This window comes from Felis catus, chromosome B1, assembly GCF_018350175.1.
Source record: "Felis catus isolate Fca126 chromosome B1, F.catus_Fca126_mat1.0, whole genome shotgun sequence".
Classification (NCBI taxonomy): Eukaryota; Metazoa; Chordata; class Mammalia; order Carnivora; family Felidae; genus Felis; species Felis catus.
Window position 1 is genome coordinate 202,799,686 of NC_058371.1, and position 20,763 is coordinate 202,820,448.

General features: G+C 60.0%; 1 protein-coding gene across 1 annotated transcript in view; it reads right to left on the reverse strand.

Moving 5' to 3' along the window:
- Nucleotides 1–11,498: 11,498 nt before the first annotated feature.
- DOK7 (docking protein 7) overlaps nt 11,499–20,763 on the reverse strand; it is a 31,651-nt gene continuing 22,386 nt past the window's right edge. The window contains exons 8-11 of the mRNA XM_045056939.1: nt 20,100–20,114; nt 15,709–15,729; nt 14,045–14,216; nt 11,499–13,814 (exon numbers count right to left, since the gene is read on the reverse strand). Coding sequence (XP_044912874.1) covers nt 13,678–13,814; nt 14,045–14,216; nt 15,709–15,729; nt 20,100–20,114 — 345 coding nt within the window. The 3' untranslated portion in view covers nt 11,499–13,677. The remainder of the gene's footprint in view (nt 13,815–14,044; nt 14,217–15,708; nt 15,730–20,099; nt 20,115–20,763) is intronic.

A 20,763-nucleotide genomic window follows, 5' to 3' on the forward strand; every position in this document is an offset into this window, starting at 1 on the left:
TCTGACGCGTCTTGGTGGTCTCACTGCACCTGCGTCTTGTTTCTCTTTTGCCCCCACACCTCACTCCCCGGCTTCTCTGTTACGTGATGTGGGAGGGGCCCGGGGCCCCAGGACCACCGTCCCCCTGGTTTGACGAGTTGGAGTTGAGTTGGGGGTGACCTGGCCCAGGCCTGCTGGGGGCTCAGCCGGCATCTCCCTGCCCACCTCTGTGGCTGGACTTGGGAAGAGCCCGCGAGCCCATGCGGCCTCCGTGTCCAGCACGAGTGCCTGACTGCGTCCGGGGTGATGGCTCTACGGGACCATTCCCTGGCCTCACGGCAGACGGTCCACACAGGGACCTGACGCGCTTCTCAGAGCTGAACCTGGAAGAGGCTTGACCCCGGTGCTGCCCCGCGGCATCAGCCACATCCGGGTCTCAGCGGGAACGCTGGGGTCTGCCAAACAGTCCATCCCTTTGGCCGTCACTGCGGGAAGAGTCCAGTGCAAGGGTGGCGTGCTAACTGGGTGTGTCAGGACACGGTAAAGCTGAGCGGGGGGGTGGCTCTGCCACAGGCTCCTGCGTGGGCCACTGGGCGAGGGGCGGGCCTTCCTGCTGTGCTTCCCCACACAGGAGCCTCACCCTGGGCCCCTGCCGTATCTCCTGACCGGGTCTGCCGGGGTGGCCCTCCCAACACAGCGCACGGGGCTCTTGCCAGGCCTGACGGGCAGGGCAGGGCAGGGCAGGGTGACGGACGGCTCAGGTGACGGCCAAGGCCCAGAGAAGGGCCGGTCGCCAGGCCTCCGCACTCCGGGCCACACACATTCTGAGCGCCCCTGTGTGGGGTGCAGGGCCCAAGAGGAGGTCGGGCCCAGGACATGGGGGCAAACGGAATAGGACCTCTGACTCAGTTTACCATCCAAGAAACCGACTTGAGGGAGCTCTTGGCCTCCAGCCAGAGGTGCCGGAGAACCAGACGGGTCTTCATGGTTTGTCGTGGCCTCTGCCACCGGAGGAAGCCGGTGCTGTGTCGGGCCCCAGGCCGGGGCCCAGGAGCCCTCCCGAGTGGGTGCTCAGGAACCCAACCCCAGGTCAAGTGGAGATGACCCACTACACCCCTCTCCTACAGCTGACCACGTGGCCCCCCCACATTCATACACCAGAACCTAATTCCCACGGTGAGGGTGTCAGGAACGGGGCCTTGGGATGATCAGATCACGAGGGAGGAGCTGCACACAGGACCAGGGTCCTTGTAAAAAGAGCCCCCCCCCCCCCCCCCCCCCGGAGAACCCCCTGGCCCTCCACGGTGCGGGCACACAGCAGGAAGTCTGCGTCTGTGGTCCAGGAAGCAGGCCTCGCCAGAACCCCGTTGCCCCCACCTTGATCGTCACTTCCGGCCTCCGGAACTGACAGACGCCTGCTGTTGGAACCACCCAGTCTGTCTCTGACCCAGGCATCGCTTTCTTGATTTCGGTAAAGCTGGGCTTCCCTGTTTGAACTTCATGGGCAAGAAATGAGAGCGCACAGTTGTGTGGGGTTGGGGGCAGTGTGGCTTCTAGCTGGCGTGTCGAGATGCAGTCCTATCATTTCACGGAAGCGTGTACCTTTCCGCTGTCGCGTAGTATTCCGTGGTGCGCTTGTTGGAGGTTTTGGCGTCGAGTTGTTTCCGGGTCTGGGTGGTAACACAGGCTGGGAGCCCCGTGGTGAACGTCCCCGTGTGCGCATGCGCCCTGCAGGCTTCTGGTGGTAGCGATGGTCCCGCGGGATGCGTTCACCCCAGCGTGCAGGACGGCCCCGACTGCTTTCGCGGTGCCACTGGCCGGCAGGACGGCGCGAGAGGCTTGGGGTCCAGTCTACTGGACGTTCTGGCTGCGCGTTGGAGGGCTCCGCTGGCGGGGTGGCCCGTCCCCGGGGCTTGGTTACTTTTCGAGCGCCGAGGAGGGGGCGCGCGCACCCCGCAGCCCAGGCGCGCGTCGTTCTGCCCCGTGTGCGCACACGGCTGCGGGTGCCCGAGGACGAGCCCCCCGCCCGCGGGCGAACCCGCCTTTCTCCCCGGAGCTCGCTTCTGCCCGCGCTCGATCGTCCGCACACGGAGCCCGACCGCGAGGAGGCGCTTCGCTGCGCTCCGTCCAGCGGGGCCCTGCACCTGACTGCACGCCCTCGGCTGCTGAAGGGCGGCCTGGTGCCCGGCTGCCGCCGGGCGGCCGCTTGCTTCCTTGTGTTCCAGTGCCCTCTTCATACACGCGTCTTCCTCTTTGTTTCCTGGGTTGGTGCCTTTGTGAAAACTCAAGTGACACACGGGTGTGGCTGTTTCTAGACCGTCCTCGTGCTATCGCCGTCCCCGTTACGGTAGCTTTAGAACAAGGCTTGGAATCGGGGGGTGTGCGTTTCCCTCCCGTTTTTAAAAATTTTTTTTTTTTTTTTTTTTTACATTTATTTATTTTTGAGACAGAGAGAGACAGAGCATGAACAGGGGAGGGGCAGAGAGAGAGGGAGACACAGAATCGGAAACAGGCTCCAGGCTCTGAGCCATCAGCCCAGAGCCCGACGCGGGGCTCGAACTCACGGACCGCGAGATCGTGACCTGGCTGAAGTCGGACGCTTAACCGACTGAGCCACCCAGGCGCCCCATCCCTCCCGTTTTTAAAGATTAATTCCGGGTCTTAGCATTTGCCTGTGTATCCTGGAGTCAGCTTCTTGGTTTTTGCAAGAGTGACTAGAATTTTGACAGGGGTCACCTTGAGTACGCGGCTCGCTCTGGGGAGAATCGACATCCTGGGATCGAGTCTCGAGCCTCTCGCGTTGTGTGTGCCCCGTTTATATAGCCCGCCCTGCGTCTCTCTGTACACAGACGCTGCACGTTTTCATTGCATTTCTCCCCGCGTGTTTCGTGCCGAATGCCACTGTCTGTGGTGTCTTCTCACCTCGGTTTGTGGTTTTCATACGATGACCTCACACCCTGCGTCCCGGATCCCCGCATGTCCGCACGCCCTCTCGTGTCGCTTCTCCCCGAGCGCCATGCCTTCGCTTGCGTGTACCCCCGAGGGACACGGGCCCGTGGGCCTTGTTCTTGCCGCGTGAAGTGTGTCACACTTGCTGTCACATCGGACTGAGGCGAGCCGGAGCGTCCCTTGCCAGGCTCTGCCGTGGCCGGCGCAGGAGTGGCATTCCTTCCCCCTTGACGTGCCCCAGCCTTCCTGCTGGAGCCTCCTGGGCCCACGGTGTCCCTGGTGCCAAGAGTTTGATTAAGAACTCGGTTTTTTAAGGCTAGATACAGGGCTGTATCTGAGCAATTTTATCTGAGTTGTCAAAACAGTTGGCGTAAAGTTGTTCCCTTGATGCCTGTCGGGTCCGCGGTGGAGCCCCATTTTTGTTCCTGCTGCTGGATTCTGCGGTCCCCCCTTCCCCCCACCCCCCGGTCAGGCTAGCCGAGGCTTTGTCGAGTTTTAGACATTTTCCCCCAGAGCGGGCTTCGGCTTCGCTGATTTCCCTCCATTGTTTGTTAGTTTTCTTTCATTGGCTTTTACCCTCTATGTCTCATTTCTGTTTAACTCGCCGCCCCTGTGCCAGCTTCTCCGCACAGCAGCTCAGGTCACTGATGGAGGACACAGATGGATGCACTGCAGACAGCAGGTGTGATCTCCTTGTGCCCTTTGGAGAGAACACGTGCTTAGTGCACACGAGCACTTTAAAAGCTGACCGTGTACCAGGACACAGAAGATTCCAGTAACTTAGCAGTAAGGTTAGATGATACAGATCACGTTCTTGGCCCTCAGTGCAACAAAGGAGGCCCTCAGTAACAAAGAGACAATTAAAATAACATTTAGGAACTTTAAAAACACACGTGGGCCAAAGAAGAAATGCTATTTGAAGTTAGGAAATACTTTTAATTGAATGTCAGTGAAATTACTACACATCAAAGGGGGGGGGCGTGGTCAGGGTGAGCCTCCGGGCAAATGTGCAACCACAGGTGACAGTGTGACTGGGCTAGAGGCTCTAACTCACTGCAAGGAGCCGCCACACTGGGGAGTCGGCCTCCCTCCTGAGGAGCGGTGGAAATGGGACAGCCTGGGACGATGTGACCAGGGCGAGACAAACCACAAGAGCCCAGGAAGGCAGTGCAGTGCGAGACTCCGCGTCCATCCCGCGGATGTGGACATCCAGGGCCATGAGCTGGTGTGCGGTGGGTGCCTAAGGGAGGGTCTCCACAGGAACCTGGACCCGTCCGCCTGCCCCAGGAAGTGGGGGCTGGCTGGCTTCTGTGCAGAGGGGGGGACTAGAGGGCCAGAGTCCGTGCCTGGGTCCTGGGCCTCAGACCACAAAGAGCAGGTCTGGTGTTTCTGGGCCGGCGGACGTTAAAAGAACCCTTTCTGGAAGGAACTGCCCTAGTTCTCAAACCCAAGCATAATTGTTCACAAATGCAGAGTTGAAAATAATCAGACATGAAGACAGGAGTCAACACAGGCAGCCACAGGCTGAAGACAGATTGGAGTGACCATGATGATCCCAATGCGTGGGGATACAGCAGTCCTGTCGTTGTTTGTTTACGGAATACAGGACAGACTCAGAACTGTCTCCAAAAACAAGCTAACAGACTCCAAGAACCAAATAGAACCTCTAGATTCTGGAGGAAAGAACTGGAAACTTCTAGTATGAGGAGAGAAACTTTTCAGTAAATGAAGTTGGAGAAACTCATGTTGGGGGAAAGTAATCCATGGCAATTCATGGGCCCAGCTGTGGAAGCTTCTAGAAAACAGAGCATCTTTCTGACCAGAGGGGTGCAAAATAATCCACAGCGACTCATGGGTCCAACTGTGGAAGAAGCTTCTAGAAAACAGAGCATCTTTCTGATCAGAAGCATGCAAAATAATCCACAGCGATTCATGGGCCCAGCTGTGGAAGCTTCCAGAAAACAGGAGAGCATCTTTTTGACCAGAGGGATGCAAAATAATCCACGGCGATCCATGGGCCCAGCTGTGGAAGCTTCTAGAAAACAAGAGAGCATCTTTCTGACCAGAGGGTAGGCAGAGACTTCTAAAACAGGCCCCCAAAGGCTCCAACCATAAAAGAAAAAGGAACAAAGATTGCATCTTATCAAAATCAGAAACTTCTCGTCAAGGTGTATCATTAAGACTGTCAACCGGCCAAGCAGAGAATGAGGAATGGTCTCAAGGCCATGTCTGAGACCGAGCCCAGGTCCAAGATTCCACAAACCCGCTTTTTTAATGGACACGAGACTTCAACAGGCCCTTCACCAAAGGACACACCCAGGTGGCCAGCAAGCACATGAACAGGTGATCGAGGCCATTAGTCATCAGAAAAATGCAAGTTCGTGGGAGGAGCGAGTCCTACACACCCACGAGGACGACTGAAATGAGAAGAGCCCACGGCAAGGGTCGGCAGTTTCTTCCTGGAATTGAACGTTCGCTCGCCGTGTGCCCTGCTGATCGCGTGCATTTGCGGGAGAGTTAAGGGGGTATGTCCACCAACGGCCTGTGCAAGAATGTGGTGCAACTTGCGTTCAGGTTGATCTCATCCAGCCCCACACAACAGGCAGAAAAGCTCCAGTGTGGGAGCAGCTCAAAAAATGAACAGCGAATGTAGCAATGGAGAGGAATCTCAACATTCTGAACGAAAGAGGAGGAATGTGAAAGAGACAGAGTCAGTTGCTAGGAAGGGAGGTCAAAATGGTCACCTGCTGGAGTGGGTGTGGCCTCGAAGGTGCCGGAAGGAATTTCTGTGATGGGGAATGCCCTCTATCTCCTGGACGGTGGGGACATGGGTCGTACATGTGTAGAAGTGTGCCAAGCTGTGCACTTTAGATTGGTGTGGCTTTCTGTTTGTAAATTGTAACTGAGAAACTCCTCGGAGAGAGAAAAGCGCATCCGCGCAGTGATACAGTGCGTGAGAAGCAGGGACAAGCTCTAGGGAATGTGCGTTCGATGGCGGAAGTAAACCCCCAAACGGATGTGAAAAAGGAGGGCATCGCACAAAGAACCACAGAAGGAGAACGTACAAACTGAAAGGACAAGCCAGTGGCCCAGGAGCCAGGAGAGGAGAGGAGCAGGACCCAGGAGAGACCAGAGAGGAGACCTCAGAATGTCCAAGAAAAGCCCCTGAAACTGAAGAGCAACTTTCCGGAATGAAAGACCCCAATATAAGATGTGAAAGTAGTAATTGAAATTTGTTTTGGGAGGGAGGGTGTGAGTGGGGGAGGGGAAGACAGGGAGGGAGACACAGAATCCGAAGGAGGCTCCGGGCTCCGAGCTGTCGGCACAGAGCCCGAGCAGGGCTCGAACTCATGGACCCAGAGATCATGACCTGAGCCGAAGCCGGATGCTTAACTGACTGAGCCACCAGGCTCCCCATAACTGGTAAATTTAAAAGCAGTGGAGGCAGACACGAGATTCTGAGTATCCCGCGGAGAGGAGGACGGAGCTCAGAATGAAGAGTGGTGCTGGGAGCACCGCCAGCAGAGGGAGCACGGAGCAGCGCGGTCAAGAGTTTGAAGGAAAACCCTTTCCAGTCTAGAATCGTACACCCAGCCAAGCTCACAGTAAGCGTGAAAGTGGAGGCAGACGTTTCCTGAGCACATAGGCTCTCAGACCTGCCCTCACACCCTGCCCTCGGCTCCTACCGGGGGAAGCGATCCTTAAAGGAAGAATCAAGTCAGGAAAGAAGACACTGGACCCAGGAGAAAGGGATCCGACCCAGAGAGACATTGATGGGGGGGGGGGAGGGGGTTAGAGCTGCACAGGAGGCTCCCAATGGGAGCAGGTCAGAACGTTCCAGAAGAGACTCATTCAAGAAGATAAAGTTGAGGGCAGCCTCATACGTTGGACTGTCTTGAGATGTACGCAGCCGTGGGGCAGCTGAGCGCGTGCGGTGGCCACCGTGAGGAGAGTGGCACTCCGGAAAACTTGCGGTGGAGTAGAATCCTCACGTGCCGACAGAACATGCCGTTGGAATATTGATCTGACCAAAATCCCGGCGTAAATGCCCTGAGGGGAAGGACGTAGGTGTGCACTTAGTGTGAGGACGGGCTGCGGGGGTGTGGGTCTAGAGATGAGGAGCCCAGACGTCCGGCGCGCGCGGGTTCAGAGGTGGCTCAAAGGACCTGGTGCGAGTGTCTGTGGAGTTGAAAGGGCGGGGGCGGGGCTGTCCGTGTCACAATCCTGGTAGGAAGGTTTGGCTTGAAATCACGTGGGATGGATCTCCGGTACAAAATACGTCAACATCCTCAAGCCAGTGTTACTGTCTCTTGATAACTCAGTAGGAGAGAGCAAAAGACCAAAATGGGCAACGCAGGGACAGAAAGTCCCTGCGTCCAGTGAGCGCGTTTGTCCCACTAGTGATAGGGGGAGGGAAGGGAGTGACCCGTGAGGTGCCATCTGGGCACCACGGCGGGCCGCTCAGGGCCCTTCTCTCGGCATGCGTTTACAGCCAGCTCGGGAGGCGACGTGGCAAATCCCGGAAAGCCGGGACACGCGGGCTCCGACCCACCGCGCCCTGGCCCGCCCGAGTGCCCACTCCCAGAGGCCGTTTTGGGACTTTGGAGCCACATCGTCCATGGTGGGGCGGGGCCCCTGGGTGTCCATGTGGACCCATGACAACTGGGTGGCACCTCGAGGTCGGGACCGCAGCAGAACGGACGCTGAGAAGAAGGAGGCCGCAGGGATTCCCACCGGAGGTGCTGTTCACACAGACCGACAGTGTGTGAAGGGATGGTGAGGAGGAGGTGCGGGGAAATGGGGGAGCACCGTCACCTCTGGGACAGAGAAGGGAAAGACCTGGCATGAGGGGCCTCAGCTTCCCCTCGGCCGGTGGGGGGACACATGTGTGAATCACTATTCCGATCTGTGTGTCCTAGCATCTCGGCGAGGCTTCCTTGCCCCTCCTGCAGCCCCCTCCCCAGAGACCAGGGGCATGGTCCTCCTGCTGGGTCCTCTCCAGTGAGCACCCGTGTGTACAGGCGTGGGAACAAACGGAAGGCTGCTCGTGCACCCCTGCACACCCCGCTTTGCTCCCCACCGGCGTCTCGTGGGGTCTCCCATCCGGGCACTTAGCAGCCTTTTGTTGTAGCAGCTGCACATTGCTTTCACCGCTTTCCTACTGGTGGGCAGTCCCTCATATTCTGCTTTTCCAAGATGAGGTGTCCTCAGTAGAGGCCCTATGTGACAAGCCGGCCACCATATTCAAGTACGGATGGAGGTCCTAGCCGCGGCCGTCAGGTAAGAAACAGAAAGCATCCACATTGGAAAGGAAGAAGCGAAACTCACTATTTGCAGATGACATGATGACCGTATATAGAAAACCCTAAAGTCTACACACACACACACACGCACACACACACACGCACCCCTGTTAAAGCTAATTAATTTCAGTCAAGTCACAGGATAATAACAAGCTGTCAGGGAAACTAAGAAACTCCCATTTATAATTGCATCACATACATAAATTGTGTAGGAATAAATTTAACCAAGGAAGCAGAAGACCTGTTCACTGCAAATTATAAGACATTGATGAGAGAACTTGAAGACAAATAAGCGGAAAGATACTTTGTCCTCACGGATGGGATGAATTGCTATTGCTCAGAGGTCTGTACTACGCAAAGCAACCTGCAGATTCAGTGCAGTTCCTACCAAAATTCCAATGGCATTTTTCACAGAAATAGAACAAATCCTAATTTGTATGGAACCTCAAAAGACTAAGGAACCAGCGCAATCTTGAGAAAAAAGAATAAAGCTAGAGGCATCGCCCTCCCTGATTTCTAACCATATTACAAAGCTGTAGTAAAACAGTAGGGCATTGGCATAAAAACAGACACATGGGGGCGCCTGGGTGGCGCAGTCGGTTAAGCGTCCGACTTCAGCCAGGTCAGGATCTCGCAGTCTCTGAGTTCGAGCCCCGCGTCAGGCTCTGGGCTGATGGCTCAGAGCCTGGAGCCTGTTTCCGATTCTGTGTCTCCTCTCTCTCTGCCCCTCCCCCGTTCATGCTCTGTCTCTCTCTGTCCCAAAAATAAATAAACGTTGAAAAAAAAAAAAAAAAACAGACAGACACATGGATCAATAGAACGTAACAAAGAACCTAGAAATAAGCCCACAACTTAAATGGTCAATTAGTTTACAACAGAGGGGCTAAGAATACAATACAAAAATGAGAATACAATAGGGGAGGGACCATCTCTTCAATAAATGGTTTGGGAAAACGGGACAGCCTCTGGACCCCTACCTCACACCATGCACAAAACTAACTCAGAATGGATTAAAGACTTGAAAGTAAAACATGAAACCGTAAAACTAGAAGAAAACACAGGCTGATAACTCCCTGACATCACTCTTGGTGGTGATTTTTTGGATCTGACACCAAAAGCAAAAGAAAAAAAGTGGGACTGCATCAAACAAAAAAGCCTCTGCTCGGCAAAGGAGACCATCAAGAAAAATGAAATGACAGCCTTATCTGATAAGGAGTTAATATCCAAAATATATAAATAACTGAGACAATAGAAAAAAATTGGGGGGGGGGGTGCCTCCTGGGTGGCTCGGTCAGTTAAGCATCTGACTTTTGATTTCAACTCAGGTCATAATCTCATGGTTCGTGAGTTCAAGCCCCAAGTCAGGCTCTATGCTGACAACACGGAGCCTCCTTGAGATTCTCTCTCTCTCTCTCTCTCTCTCTCTCTCCCCCCTCCCCTGTTCACACTCTCGCTCTCTCTCAAAAAGTAAATAAACATTGGGGCGCCTGGGTGGCGCAGTCGGTTAAGCGTCCGACTTCAGCCAGGTCACGATCTCGTGGTCCATGAGTTTGAGCCCCGCGTCGGGCTCTGGGCTGATGGCTTGGAGCCTGGAGCCTGTTTCCGATTCTGTGTCTCCCTCTCTCTCTGCCCCTCCCCCGTTCATGCTCTGTCTCTCTCTGTCCCAAAAATAAAAAAAATAAAATAAAATAAAGTAAATAAACATTTAAAAAAAGAAAAACATTTTCATTAAAAAACAGAGGACCTAAATAGCCTTTCTTCCCCAAAGACCTACAAATGGCCAACAGACACGTGAAACGATGCTCAACGTTACTCATCATCAGGGAAATGCAAATCACAACCACAACAAGAAATCCCTTTACACCTGCCTGAATGGATGTTATAAAAAAGCCCGGAAGTAACCTGTGTTGGCGGGGATGCCGGGAAAAGAGAACCCTCGTGCACTGTTGGTGGGAATGTAAGTCGGTGCATCTGCTGTGGAAAACAGGATGGAGGTTCCTCAGATCTCAAAAAAGGAAAGAAGAAAGAAAGAAAGAAAGAAAGAAAGAGAAAGAAAGAAAGAAAAGAAGATGAAAAGAAGACAGAAAAGAAAAGAAAAGAAAAGAAAAAGAAAGAACTACCACACGATCCAGCAATGACTCTTCTGGGTATTTATCCAAAGGAAACAAAAACACCAACTCAGGTACCTGCCCCCCCATGTCCACTGCAGCATTAGCCCCTGTAGTCGAGGCACGGAAACAACCGAAGAGCTTAAGTGTCCATTGATGGATGAGTGGGTTAAGATCGTAGTGCGTGTGTGCGTGCACACACACACACACACACACACACACACGAATACCGTTCAACCATGAAAAAGGAAGTCCTGCCATTTGCGACACTGTGGATGGACCTGGAGGCCGTTCGTTATGTTAAGCGAAATAAGTCAGAACGATGGATACCGTATGCTCTCACTCACATGTGGAATCTTGAAGAAAAACCGCAGAGCTCATAGGGGCCAGAGGTGGGGCGGGAGGTGGGGCCGGGCAAAACGCGTGAAGGGGGTTGAGAGGTACAAAGGTCCAGTCACGCAACGGTGGGGGGACGTGCGCAGCGCGGGAACTGCGGCTGACAACACTGTGTTGTATCTTGGAAAGTCGCTAAGGGAGGAGATGTTCCCTAAGGGAGGCAAAAGGAAATCTGGTAACTCTGCCGAGATGGACGGTTAAGGATGGCCGCACCGTGGTGACGCTTCCGCGGCACACACAAGTAGCGAATCCGTGTTGCACCCGAAACCGAGGCCAGGTTGTGCGCCCAAGACGGTGAGGTCTCCCATCTGACACGGATGTCCCAGAGCTAAGACACTAAGCCCAACCCGGCCTCCAGCCGCGTGCGCGATGCCGCAGGGCCCCAGCCTGAGCCCGCAAAGGCCAGAGGGCACCCGAGCACGCGACAGGGAGGTGGGGCAGGCTGCGGGGATCCGGGCCGGGGCCGTCTCTCACCTCTCCGCAAAGGCGGGAGCCAGCCCTTCCCGGGCTCGAGTCGGGGTCCCGGTGAAAGTGGCAAACCAAAGCATTCACGGGACTGATCACAGCCACAGCTTCTGCCCAGACCTTTTCCTTCGCCTTCAGACTTGCCCCGACCCCCCTCCTTTGAGGAGGTGGATTTGAGGCCTGCCCCCCAACCGCCACCCCCTTCCCCCTTCACACCCCCTCCCTCCACTCCCGTCTCCTCCTTTGGCTGCCTCTTGAACAAACCCCTTTTCCTGCTGCAAGCCCGACGTCTCAGAGATCGTCTCTGCTGTGTTTCCGGCAGATGGAACTTGGGTTCGGCTACACAGGGGCCCCCGAACCCCTCCACGGCCACACAGTGGCCTGTGCACCTCGCCTTCTGGCAGCTGCGGCCGCTCTGCCGGATTGGCCCCAGTGTTGGGCTCTGGCCACTGAGCGCCGTGCAGCCCTTCACGGCTCTGGAAGGACGGGGGGCTGTCCCCCTGCTCTGCTTGTGTGGCCGCCGCAGCTGGCTGAGCCCCCCACACTCTGAGGCCTCCTGGGCTGGAGGGCGGTCACCCTTGGCCTCGGCTGAGGCCCTCCCGGCCAAAGCACACCTTCCTCACCCACGCTCACGGCGGCTGAGCCCCTCGGGGAGCTGTGAATGCCTAACACATCCATGACCCTGTTTCAGTGTCACAAAAACACAGCAGCCTTATTTCATTTTGAGTAACAGTGGACCCCAGACACCAGCCACTCAAGGTCACTGGTAAGGCCCAGGACCCCGAGTTGCCTGTCCCGGAGCTGATGTGTGTGGACGTCTGAGCCCCTCCCACCCAGAGGGCAACCCCTCACTGCTGGAACCCTGGACCGTGGTGTGCAGGCCATGCTTCGCTCCCCACCTTGTAATTTGAAAGGGACGTCTACCCCAGAATCTTGTGCAGGGCGTGCTAGTGGGGGCCTCTCGGGCTGAGAGCCTGACTTGTTCACAGGATCAACCCTGAGGCCTTTGCATCCCACCCAGGACATCTGCCCCTACAGGCTCAGGGCCGAGCCTCCTTCCTTCTGCCTTGACTCACAAGCTTCCCCAGCAGTCAGGTGTCAGCTCAGAAGACCGGGCGAGGAAAAGGGTGCTGGTGCTGGGAAACCCACCGACCTGAGGGATCTCAGCCGAGGAGGACATACGGAGGGTCAGCCCCACGTGCTACCCTTGTACTGGCTGGGCCCTTAGTGGATCAGGGGTGTGGTGGGGGGGGAGGGGTATGAATGGATGTGGATGAGTGACGAGTGATGGGTAATGGGCGGATGATGGATGCATGATGGGATGGATGGGTGGATGGTAAATGGATGGATGGTGGGTGGATGGATGGGAGGCATCTGAGGGGGCTATGGTGGAGACCCTGGTCAGGCAGAACAGAGCCCATCTCATCTCTGAGATGAGGGTCAGAGGGCCCAGCCCGGTGCTTCCCTTTCATGCCTAAGGAGGAATGTCAGGAAGCCCCGGGAATGTCTGGAAACTTCCCAACACCCAGATGCCCATCGGCCAGTGGAGCCACGGCCACCCCCTCCAGCTCTCTGAGCCATGAAAATGCCACACAACTTCCCCAAGGCCACAGGAACCGCGGGGAGGAAACACCTACGGACGCCCCACCCAGACCCGCCAAGGTCGGGGGTAACCTCGGCCCTGAGCACCTGTGCTGTCTCAAGATGACAGAACCATGTCCAGGGTCAAGCGAAGCCACGGCCTGCTCCAGACACAGCACGAGAAAGAAGTCGCCTCATCCTTCAGGAAAATAATGTGCGTATTAAAAATAGAACATTAACAATTTTGAACTATTTACATGACTCACTGTAATGGGTCTTAAGAAGCCGTGCACTCAGGTGACCACACGTGGGGGTGACGCGGGCAGCCTGACAGGTCTGAAGGTGGAAGAGTCCTCCTGCCCCCAGCGCTCGTTGGTGCCGTCACCCGGCACGGGACAGGGGTGACCCAGGAGGGGGCGCAGCTGGAGGCCGCTGCAGAGCGGGGACAACCGGGGGGACGGCAGGATGCTCGGCATAGGCGGGGCCTGGTCTGGCCTTGCTGGGGCTAGGGGACACGTGTTTTCCGAGGACATGTCTGTCATCAGTCGGGTGGCCACCTCGCCCGTGGAACGGGGGCAGTTTGCGTCCCAGCGCCACGGAAACTGCTCTGCGATCCCCCGGCCCCCTTCGGCTGAGACGCGGCACCGGCCCAGGTAACCAGCGGCAAGCTGGCACCTGGACGCATGGCCCTTCCTGACCTGCCTGAGCTCCGGCGTGACTTACGGAGGCTGGGTCGGGGCGCCAGGGACCGCGGGGGCGGGGAGCGCGTGGGGTCGCGGCCAGGAGACCGCCGTCACGGAGCCCAGACCACCGGGGATGCGGCAAAGATGACGGGCCCCCCCCGTGCCCTCGCCCGCCGTCCGCAGGAGGGAGGCCCGCTCTGCGCGGAGCCGTCCTCACCGCGGGGCCCCCTTCCTCCTCTGCTCCAGCTCGGGCAGCCGCTCCTCCCGGGTCTGCGCGTGCTGGGCCCCCGCCCTGTGGGCCGCCTCGGTGGCCGTGATGTCGATCTGTGCGTAGCGGGAGGCGCCGGCCCCTGAAAGCAGCCCCGGCCTCGGGTCAGCCCCGCGGGGCCCACGCCTCCCGCAGAGGCCTCACAGCCCGGGAGGGGCGATGGGGGACGGGGGGGGGACACAGGCTGGGAGGCAGGTGGGGTGACGCCCTCAGGGGACACAGTCAGCAGGAGCGTGGACTTGGGGGCGTTGGGGGAGGATCTTCCCCCGGAGGGGAAGGCCCCCGAGGCCCCTGGGGGGGGGGGGGACCCACCTCGGACCCCCGCGCCGGCGCCCTGCAGCTCCAGGCCCATGTAGTGCAGCTGCGTCTTGGAGGAGGGGCTGACGGGGATGTTCACGTAGGGGGGCGCCTCCCCCCACGGTCTCTCAGGCCCCGCGGCTCCTGCGGGGAGAAAGGACAGTGAGTCTCCGGGGGCGGCTGAGGGCTGGGCTGACCCTGTAGACTATTCAGCAGAGAGCTCCCCACCCCCCACCCCCGGCACCCCTCCCGTCCTGTCCCCCCCTCCCACCCCGAGAGCTCCCCACCCCCCCTCTGGCATCCTTCCCGTCCTGCGCCCCCCCACCCTGAGCCTGGGGGACCTCCTGGCCCCCGGTTCCTGGACTCCCCCAGAACTGCCCAGCACCCGTGTCCCTCCAGGACCCAGCACCTCCTTTCTCTCCCCTTCACCACTGAGCTGGAAAGGGTGTGCCCCTCTCCCCGCACCTCTGCACCTGTAGTGGGCTAATCACTGCTGAGTTGCCCCCGTGGATGTCCCTGTGGATGCCCCTGTGGCCACTGCAGTCAAGTGACCCATCGTTCTATCTTCAGCCCCCCCCCCCCCCGCCACCCACACTCAACCCCCTGGGCTGTCCTCCTGGGTCACTCCCTGGCTCCAGGCTTCAGAGACCCCCCTCTGTACCAGCGCATCTCCATAATAAATCCCTCTCCCATCCACAGTGACACTCCTCCGGGATGGCCCCAGCCACTTCAAGTCCTCCCTACCCAAGAAAGGTGCCCCTGCTCCTCCCCTATTTCACTCTGCACCACCCCCCCCCCACACCCAGGGTGTTGGAGGGGCTGCGGCACGAGCCAGGGGACAAGGGAGTGCGGCCCCTTAGCGGGCTGCCAAGATGCACCTGACCTGGCCCCACGGCCCTGCACACCGGGCCACAAGGAAGGACCCCAGCCTCAGGGGACCCAGGGTGATGTCCTCTCTGGCTGTTGTCCAGCAGACTCCCCCACACTCCTGTCCTCAGGGTCCCCTCGGGGCACAGACACATGGGGTGGGCCGGCCAGCTCCCTGCTCCTCGGATAAAGGCAGTGGAAAGCCGCACGGGACATCCTGTCTCTGAGCTGCTGTCTGCGGGTCAAGGGAGTCAAACCCAGGGCTGGGGGCTTCAGCAGGTAGCCCCGGGTGCCTGTCACCCTCTTGCCCTTTAACTGCCCCAGCAAGGCCAGGGGTGGGGGGCACAATACTGCCTGCTTGCTCCCAGCAGGGAGGTTGGGGCCACAGAGACCCTGAGCTCCGGCCAAGGCCAGGAGCACGTGGTGGCCAGGCAGAACCAGACTGGGCCCAGCCGTGTGGGGTCACTCACCAGATTCCATGAGCCAAAGCAAGTCACACGGTTCCTGCCCCTCCCGGCCTGGGGGCCCCCGAGGGTCCCCCCTTCGGGATGCTGCCCCCACTTTACTGATATAAAACACATTGGGGCGCCTGGGTGGCGCAGTCGGTTAAGCGTCCGACTTCAGCCAGGTCACGATCTCGCGGTCCGTGAGTTCGAGCCCCGCGTCAGGCTCTGGGCTGATGGCTCAGAGCCTGGAGCCTGTTTCCGATTCTGTGTCCCCCTCTCTCTCTGCCCCTCCCCCATTCATGCTCTGTCTCTCTCTGTCCCAAAAATAAATAAACGTTGAAAAAAAAAAAAAAAACAAACAAACACATTAACACTGATGCCCGTGGCCTTCCAAGCCCCGAAAACTGCTCCCGTGTTCCTCTCACTGACCCCGCAGGGAGACCTCGGGTCCACATGCAGATGGGGCCGCCCGTCAGTGCTGATGAGCAGGCCTGGAGGGCGTGGGGCTCCCAGGAGAGGCTCCAGACCCCCATGGAGGCCTGTACGTGGCGGGGGGCGGGGGGTTGTGCAGGAGACTGGGAGCAGGGATGGGTCCCAGATGAGGAAGACCCACGACCCCGCCGCAGAGAAGGGGAGGGAGGGCCCGAGCATCAGGCAACGGCCGTCACTGACTCTGGCTGCACCGAGCTGACCAGGGTCCTCGAGGAGGGAAGGCAGGTTCCTGCTGGACGTGGGGGTGGCCACCTTCCTGGTTTGGGCAAAGCGGGACGTGTTGATCCCGAGGAACAGGGAGAGGGCCCTCTGCACACTCAGCTTCTAAGACAGGCATAGGGCACTTGGTGCCCGGATCCGCTCGGGGCCCAGCGAGGTCATGCCACCAGGCCTGCTCTGTTTGGCAGTTTGAAGAGCGTGTGTGCACTTATCAAGCGAAGAACGGGCTGTTTTCAGTCCCCGGAAGATCTCAGCTCCGAGGTGAGGGGTTCGGTGGCCCTGCTGCATTCATAGCACACAGAATCTACCACAGGTGAGGAAGCCTCCTCCCAGCGGACGGTGGCCTTGGCAGGTGGCTCAGGGCCAGGGCCCTCTCCCCTCGCGGGCACCAGGGAAGGGCCCAGCCACACCGTGTCCACGCGGGCTCTGCACACTAACAGTGTGGGACTCTCCCCCAGCCAGCCTGGGGGGAGGGGGCTGGCACACAGAGGGTCAGATGCAGACCGTCCCCCACGTAACCCGAGAGGACGGGGGAGACACCTAGACTAGTGAGGCCAGGAGAGATCAGGGCAGGCTGCCTGGAGAAGGAGGCATGTGCGAAGGGATAGAGGACAAGAAGGAATAACAGGTGAAAGGCAGAGGCAAAGGCCTGGGTGGAGCTGGGAGAGCCCCTCAGGGGCTGAAAAGGGATCTGAGGGGAGACTAGGCAGGAAGCCCGGCCTCTGCACAGGGGCTCCTCGAAACCAAGAAGGGGGCTGGGCCTTGACCCGAGGTCACGTGGACAAGCCCCTGAGACTCCGCAGCTACTTTTGGGGTTAGACTCATGTCTTCCCCAGTTCACAGTCTGCTGGGGGTAGGAGGCAGGAGAAGGGTGGAAGGTTCTAGAAAGCCCAGAACTGTTCTAGAAAGTCCTTGGCTGCTCCCTCGTGGCCTCGGCCTCTAACTGGTGTTTGTCAGGGACAGGGGGTGCTGTGCCCTACCACCCCCTGCAAACTGTGAGCTCCCCCCTGGTTCCCTGCTGCCCCCCACTCTGCCCCCATCTCACCCCCCTCACCCCCCGCCCCCCTCCTGCTCCTTGCGTTCAAGCCGCTCCCACCATCTCATAATCTCCTCAGATGCTTTCCGGAACAAAGCAGATCATCGATGAGTGCTGCCCTGCCCCCCCATCCCCCCGACCGCACGGCAGGCCCAGTCCTGCCTGCCCTGGGCGCCCCCGCCACCAAGGCTCTGGCCACACAACCCTGGGCCCAGTTCGTCTCTGTCCCTGCCAGACCCGGGGCCCCAGCCCCCGGCCCCCGGCCTCAGTGGGAAGGGCCCACATCCTCTAGCAGATCCTGACAGCTGTGCCCCCGGCCCCACCTGCTGCTGTGGGCACACCTCGTGCCTGGGTTACCGGTGGCCACAGGCCGGACAGCAGGGGAGGTGTCTAGGACGGTCTGCGAGTGGATGTCAGGGGCCGGTATGGTCAGAGGTGGCCCCCAGGACCCTATCCCCGCCCAGGGAGCCCCAAGGCCAGCTGGCGTGGGGCTTTCCCGTGGGCCCTGGTTGCCGATGGCCCTGCCTGCCCCCTCCTGTCCCCAGACGTCCCCTCCGGGTCAGCCTGCAGGCAACGGCCCCAACAGGTGTCCTGTATCTCCAAAGAAGGGTGGAGAATCCGGGCTCATTAGGGTCCCCCAGCCCAGAGGCCCTGCCAAGAGCATAAGGTCAGGAGCCCTGACCTCCAGCTACCCCTCCCCCCCCTGCCCGAGGCCAACCTTGCCCGAAGTTCAGCTTCCCCCAACTTCCCAGGCCTTTCCCGGAGTTAGAGCCTGCTTCTGCCCAGCGCTCACCTTCTAACTGTGCTTGGGGGACCCCAAGTCTTCCCCTCACTCCCTGCCCGTCACTGGGGCCCCTCACCTCTGTTCTCCGTCACCTCAAGGACGGGGTCCCTCCCGAAGGCTGAGGCTCCAAGGCGGCCCGGGCCTGCCCGCTCCATCCACACACCCCCCGGGGCAAGCTGGCCACACTCAGCCACGCCACCCTCCCCTCACTGCCCGGGCCTGCCCCCCCCTAGGGCCAGGTTCCCTCCCGGCTGCTCACTGCTGTCCCACCGCCCGCGGCCCCCTCCGGCCTGGCTCCCACCACTGCCCCTCTTCCACGTGCTGCCCCGTCGGGTGCGGTTTCTGGCCGGCCGTAGCCACAGCCACCGTGACCCTCACTTCCCCCGTCCCGAGGCGGTGCGAAGCTGGGGCCTACCTGAACGCGTCATCAGAAGCCCAGGGGGTGGGGCAGCTGCTCCCTGGACCAAAGAGAACATGTGTCAGTCTGTCCGTCCGGCTCGCACTCATCCTGCACCCACCCCGAGAAGCAGGACGCTAACCCAATGTGACATGGGGTGCCGGGGTCGGGCCACCTACCGGGGATACAGGCCCAGACTCCTTATCTCCCTGGGACCTCAGCTGGCCCACCAGCCCCGACACCCGCTTGCCCTGTTCTGGGGAGAGGGGTTGGCGACTGTGGCCCCCAGGAGGCCGAGTCCGGGCCTCCTGTTGTGATAAACACCGTCTTGCTTACCGCCTCTGCTCGGGGCTGTGCCGCAGGGCGTGAGGCCACCAGACGTGCAGGGGCTGGGACCCGTACCCCCCAGACGCCACCGGCCGGCTGCCAGCAGCGGCCGCCTGTGGGGGGGGCCACGGAGGCCACGGGAGATGAGCCAGATCCCCCAGAACAGCCGAGGGGCCTCTTGGTGGCGCCTCATTCGACATGCGGGCCCGGGGGAGGAAGGGGCTTTGGTGGCCTCGGAGCTGAGGACAGGCTCTGACCGGGAGGGAGGGACAGTGGCCCACGACGGCACATCCATTGCCACCTGGGCTTCAATCTCCGGAAGCCCTCAAGGAACAAGCCCCCGCCAGGGCCAAGGGCAAGGGACCGAAAAGGGTCCAGCATCGCCAGCGGTCTGGGGATCACAGCCCGACGGTGGGGCCTGGTGGGCAGCTGCGGATGGGAATGTGGATGCGGAGGCCCGAAACGCCGCTCCCGGGGACACAGCTGGGTGCCACAGACTCGAGACACGGCACCCCAACCCTGGTCCTGGGCCAGGCTCGAGGACCCCTGAGCACGCTGAGCTGGTCTAACCTGCCACCTGGTGTTAAGGATCCCTTGTGCGGGCCTGGAGTTTGGGCAGGGCGCGTCTGACCTCCAGCACTGCGACGGGAGGCCAGCTGCCCCCCAGGAGTCCCCACACACCGCCCTCCGACGCAGGAGGCCGGCCGTCTGCCCACAGGAGCCCAGGATCAGTCGCTAAGTGCCGACAGCCGCACCCGCGTCCAGGGGCCAGACCCGCAGGTACAGCCTCAAACCCAGCCCCGGGCATGGACGGGACGCGACGAGCAACGCGGAAAATGAACAAACGACGACCTACCTCCCCCTCCTTGGGGGCCAGGACCCCTCACCCCCTGGTGCACACGGCCCCAGAGAGACCAGGAGAAAGGGCTCCTGGTCCACGTCTGCCCTCTCTGGTTGCGCCCAGCCCCACCGGGTAAGGCCCCTGTGCCCCCACACACAGGACCACCCCGGGGTGCGGGGCGGCTGACGCACACGGCTGTGGAGGGCCCGGCCCTGCTCCCCCCCACCCCGCGTCACCCCATCACACCAGATGCCTAAGCCTCCGGCCCAGGCCACGCCCCCGGCCAAAGCCCCACCCCTGGGCGACCTGGCTCAGCCTGCCTCTCCTGCCTCGCCTCCCAAACGGATTTCCCCTGAAGTCCCAGCGGTCTCAGTCGAGGAGGCCGGAGTCCGGAGCTAGGATGCCCGCGAGGGGCAGGTGTGGTGGGGAGGGGCCGAATCTCTCCACCACTGGGGCCTCTGTCTGCTCTGGGCGGAGGGATGCCTGTCCAGCCTGGCCGTCGGGGGCAGCAGGCCTGAGCCCGGACGACGAGGGGCCCTGGCAGGAACAGACGCCAGTCACAGCCTTATTTGTCCTGCAGCAAGACTGGCCGGGGCGCCTCGGGGGCGGGGGGGACGATGGGGTGTCTGGTGACAGCTCCCTTAACAGGCACCTACTGCACACTTGTGTCTGTCACCTCGTTGGACCCTCTCCGTGTGCCCAGGGGAGGGACTGTTGTCCCCATCCATGGAGGAGGAAACTGAGGCTCAGAAAGGTGTAGTCACTGGCCTGAGGCGGCCCAGCTGGCGGGGCGGGGTGCCGCTCAGCCCCCAAAGCCTGGCCTTCCTCGCACTGTGGTGCGAGCTGGCAGGAACCCCAGCCAGAACTCCCAGCTCGGCCTCCACGGGGACCTGGGTCCTCCCGGCTCCCCTCACGGAGCTGCCCCCACCCCCCCGCCAACAGGGTGGTGAGCAAGGGCGGAGATGGGGGTGCCAGGGCAGGGCGTGCAGGCGTGAGATGGGGTCCCTGGAGCTCTGCCACCAAAGGGGGGGGACGGCAGGGGGTGGGGGCCCCAGGCTCAGAGCCAGGACTCACTAGCCCAGAAAGCCCTCACTTGGACACAGGGAGCCACTGCCTGAGCCCGCGTGACCACCGAGGCCCTCACTGTGGTCGCGAGTGGACAGAGGAGCATGCACACGCACCACACAGACCACACCCGTGTGCATGACACATCGCACACAAACATCACACCACACACGACGCATGCGTGCGCGTGAACACACACACACGTGCACACGCTCCACACCAGACGTGCAAACGCCATGCACACACACGCATGCAAATGT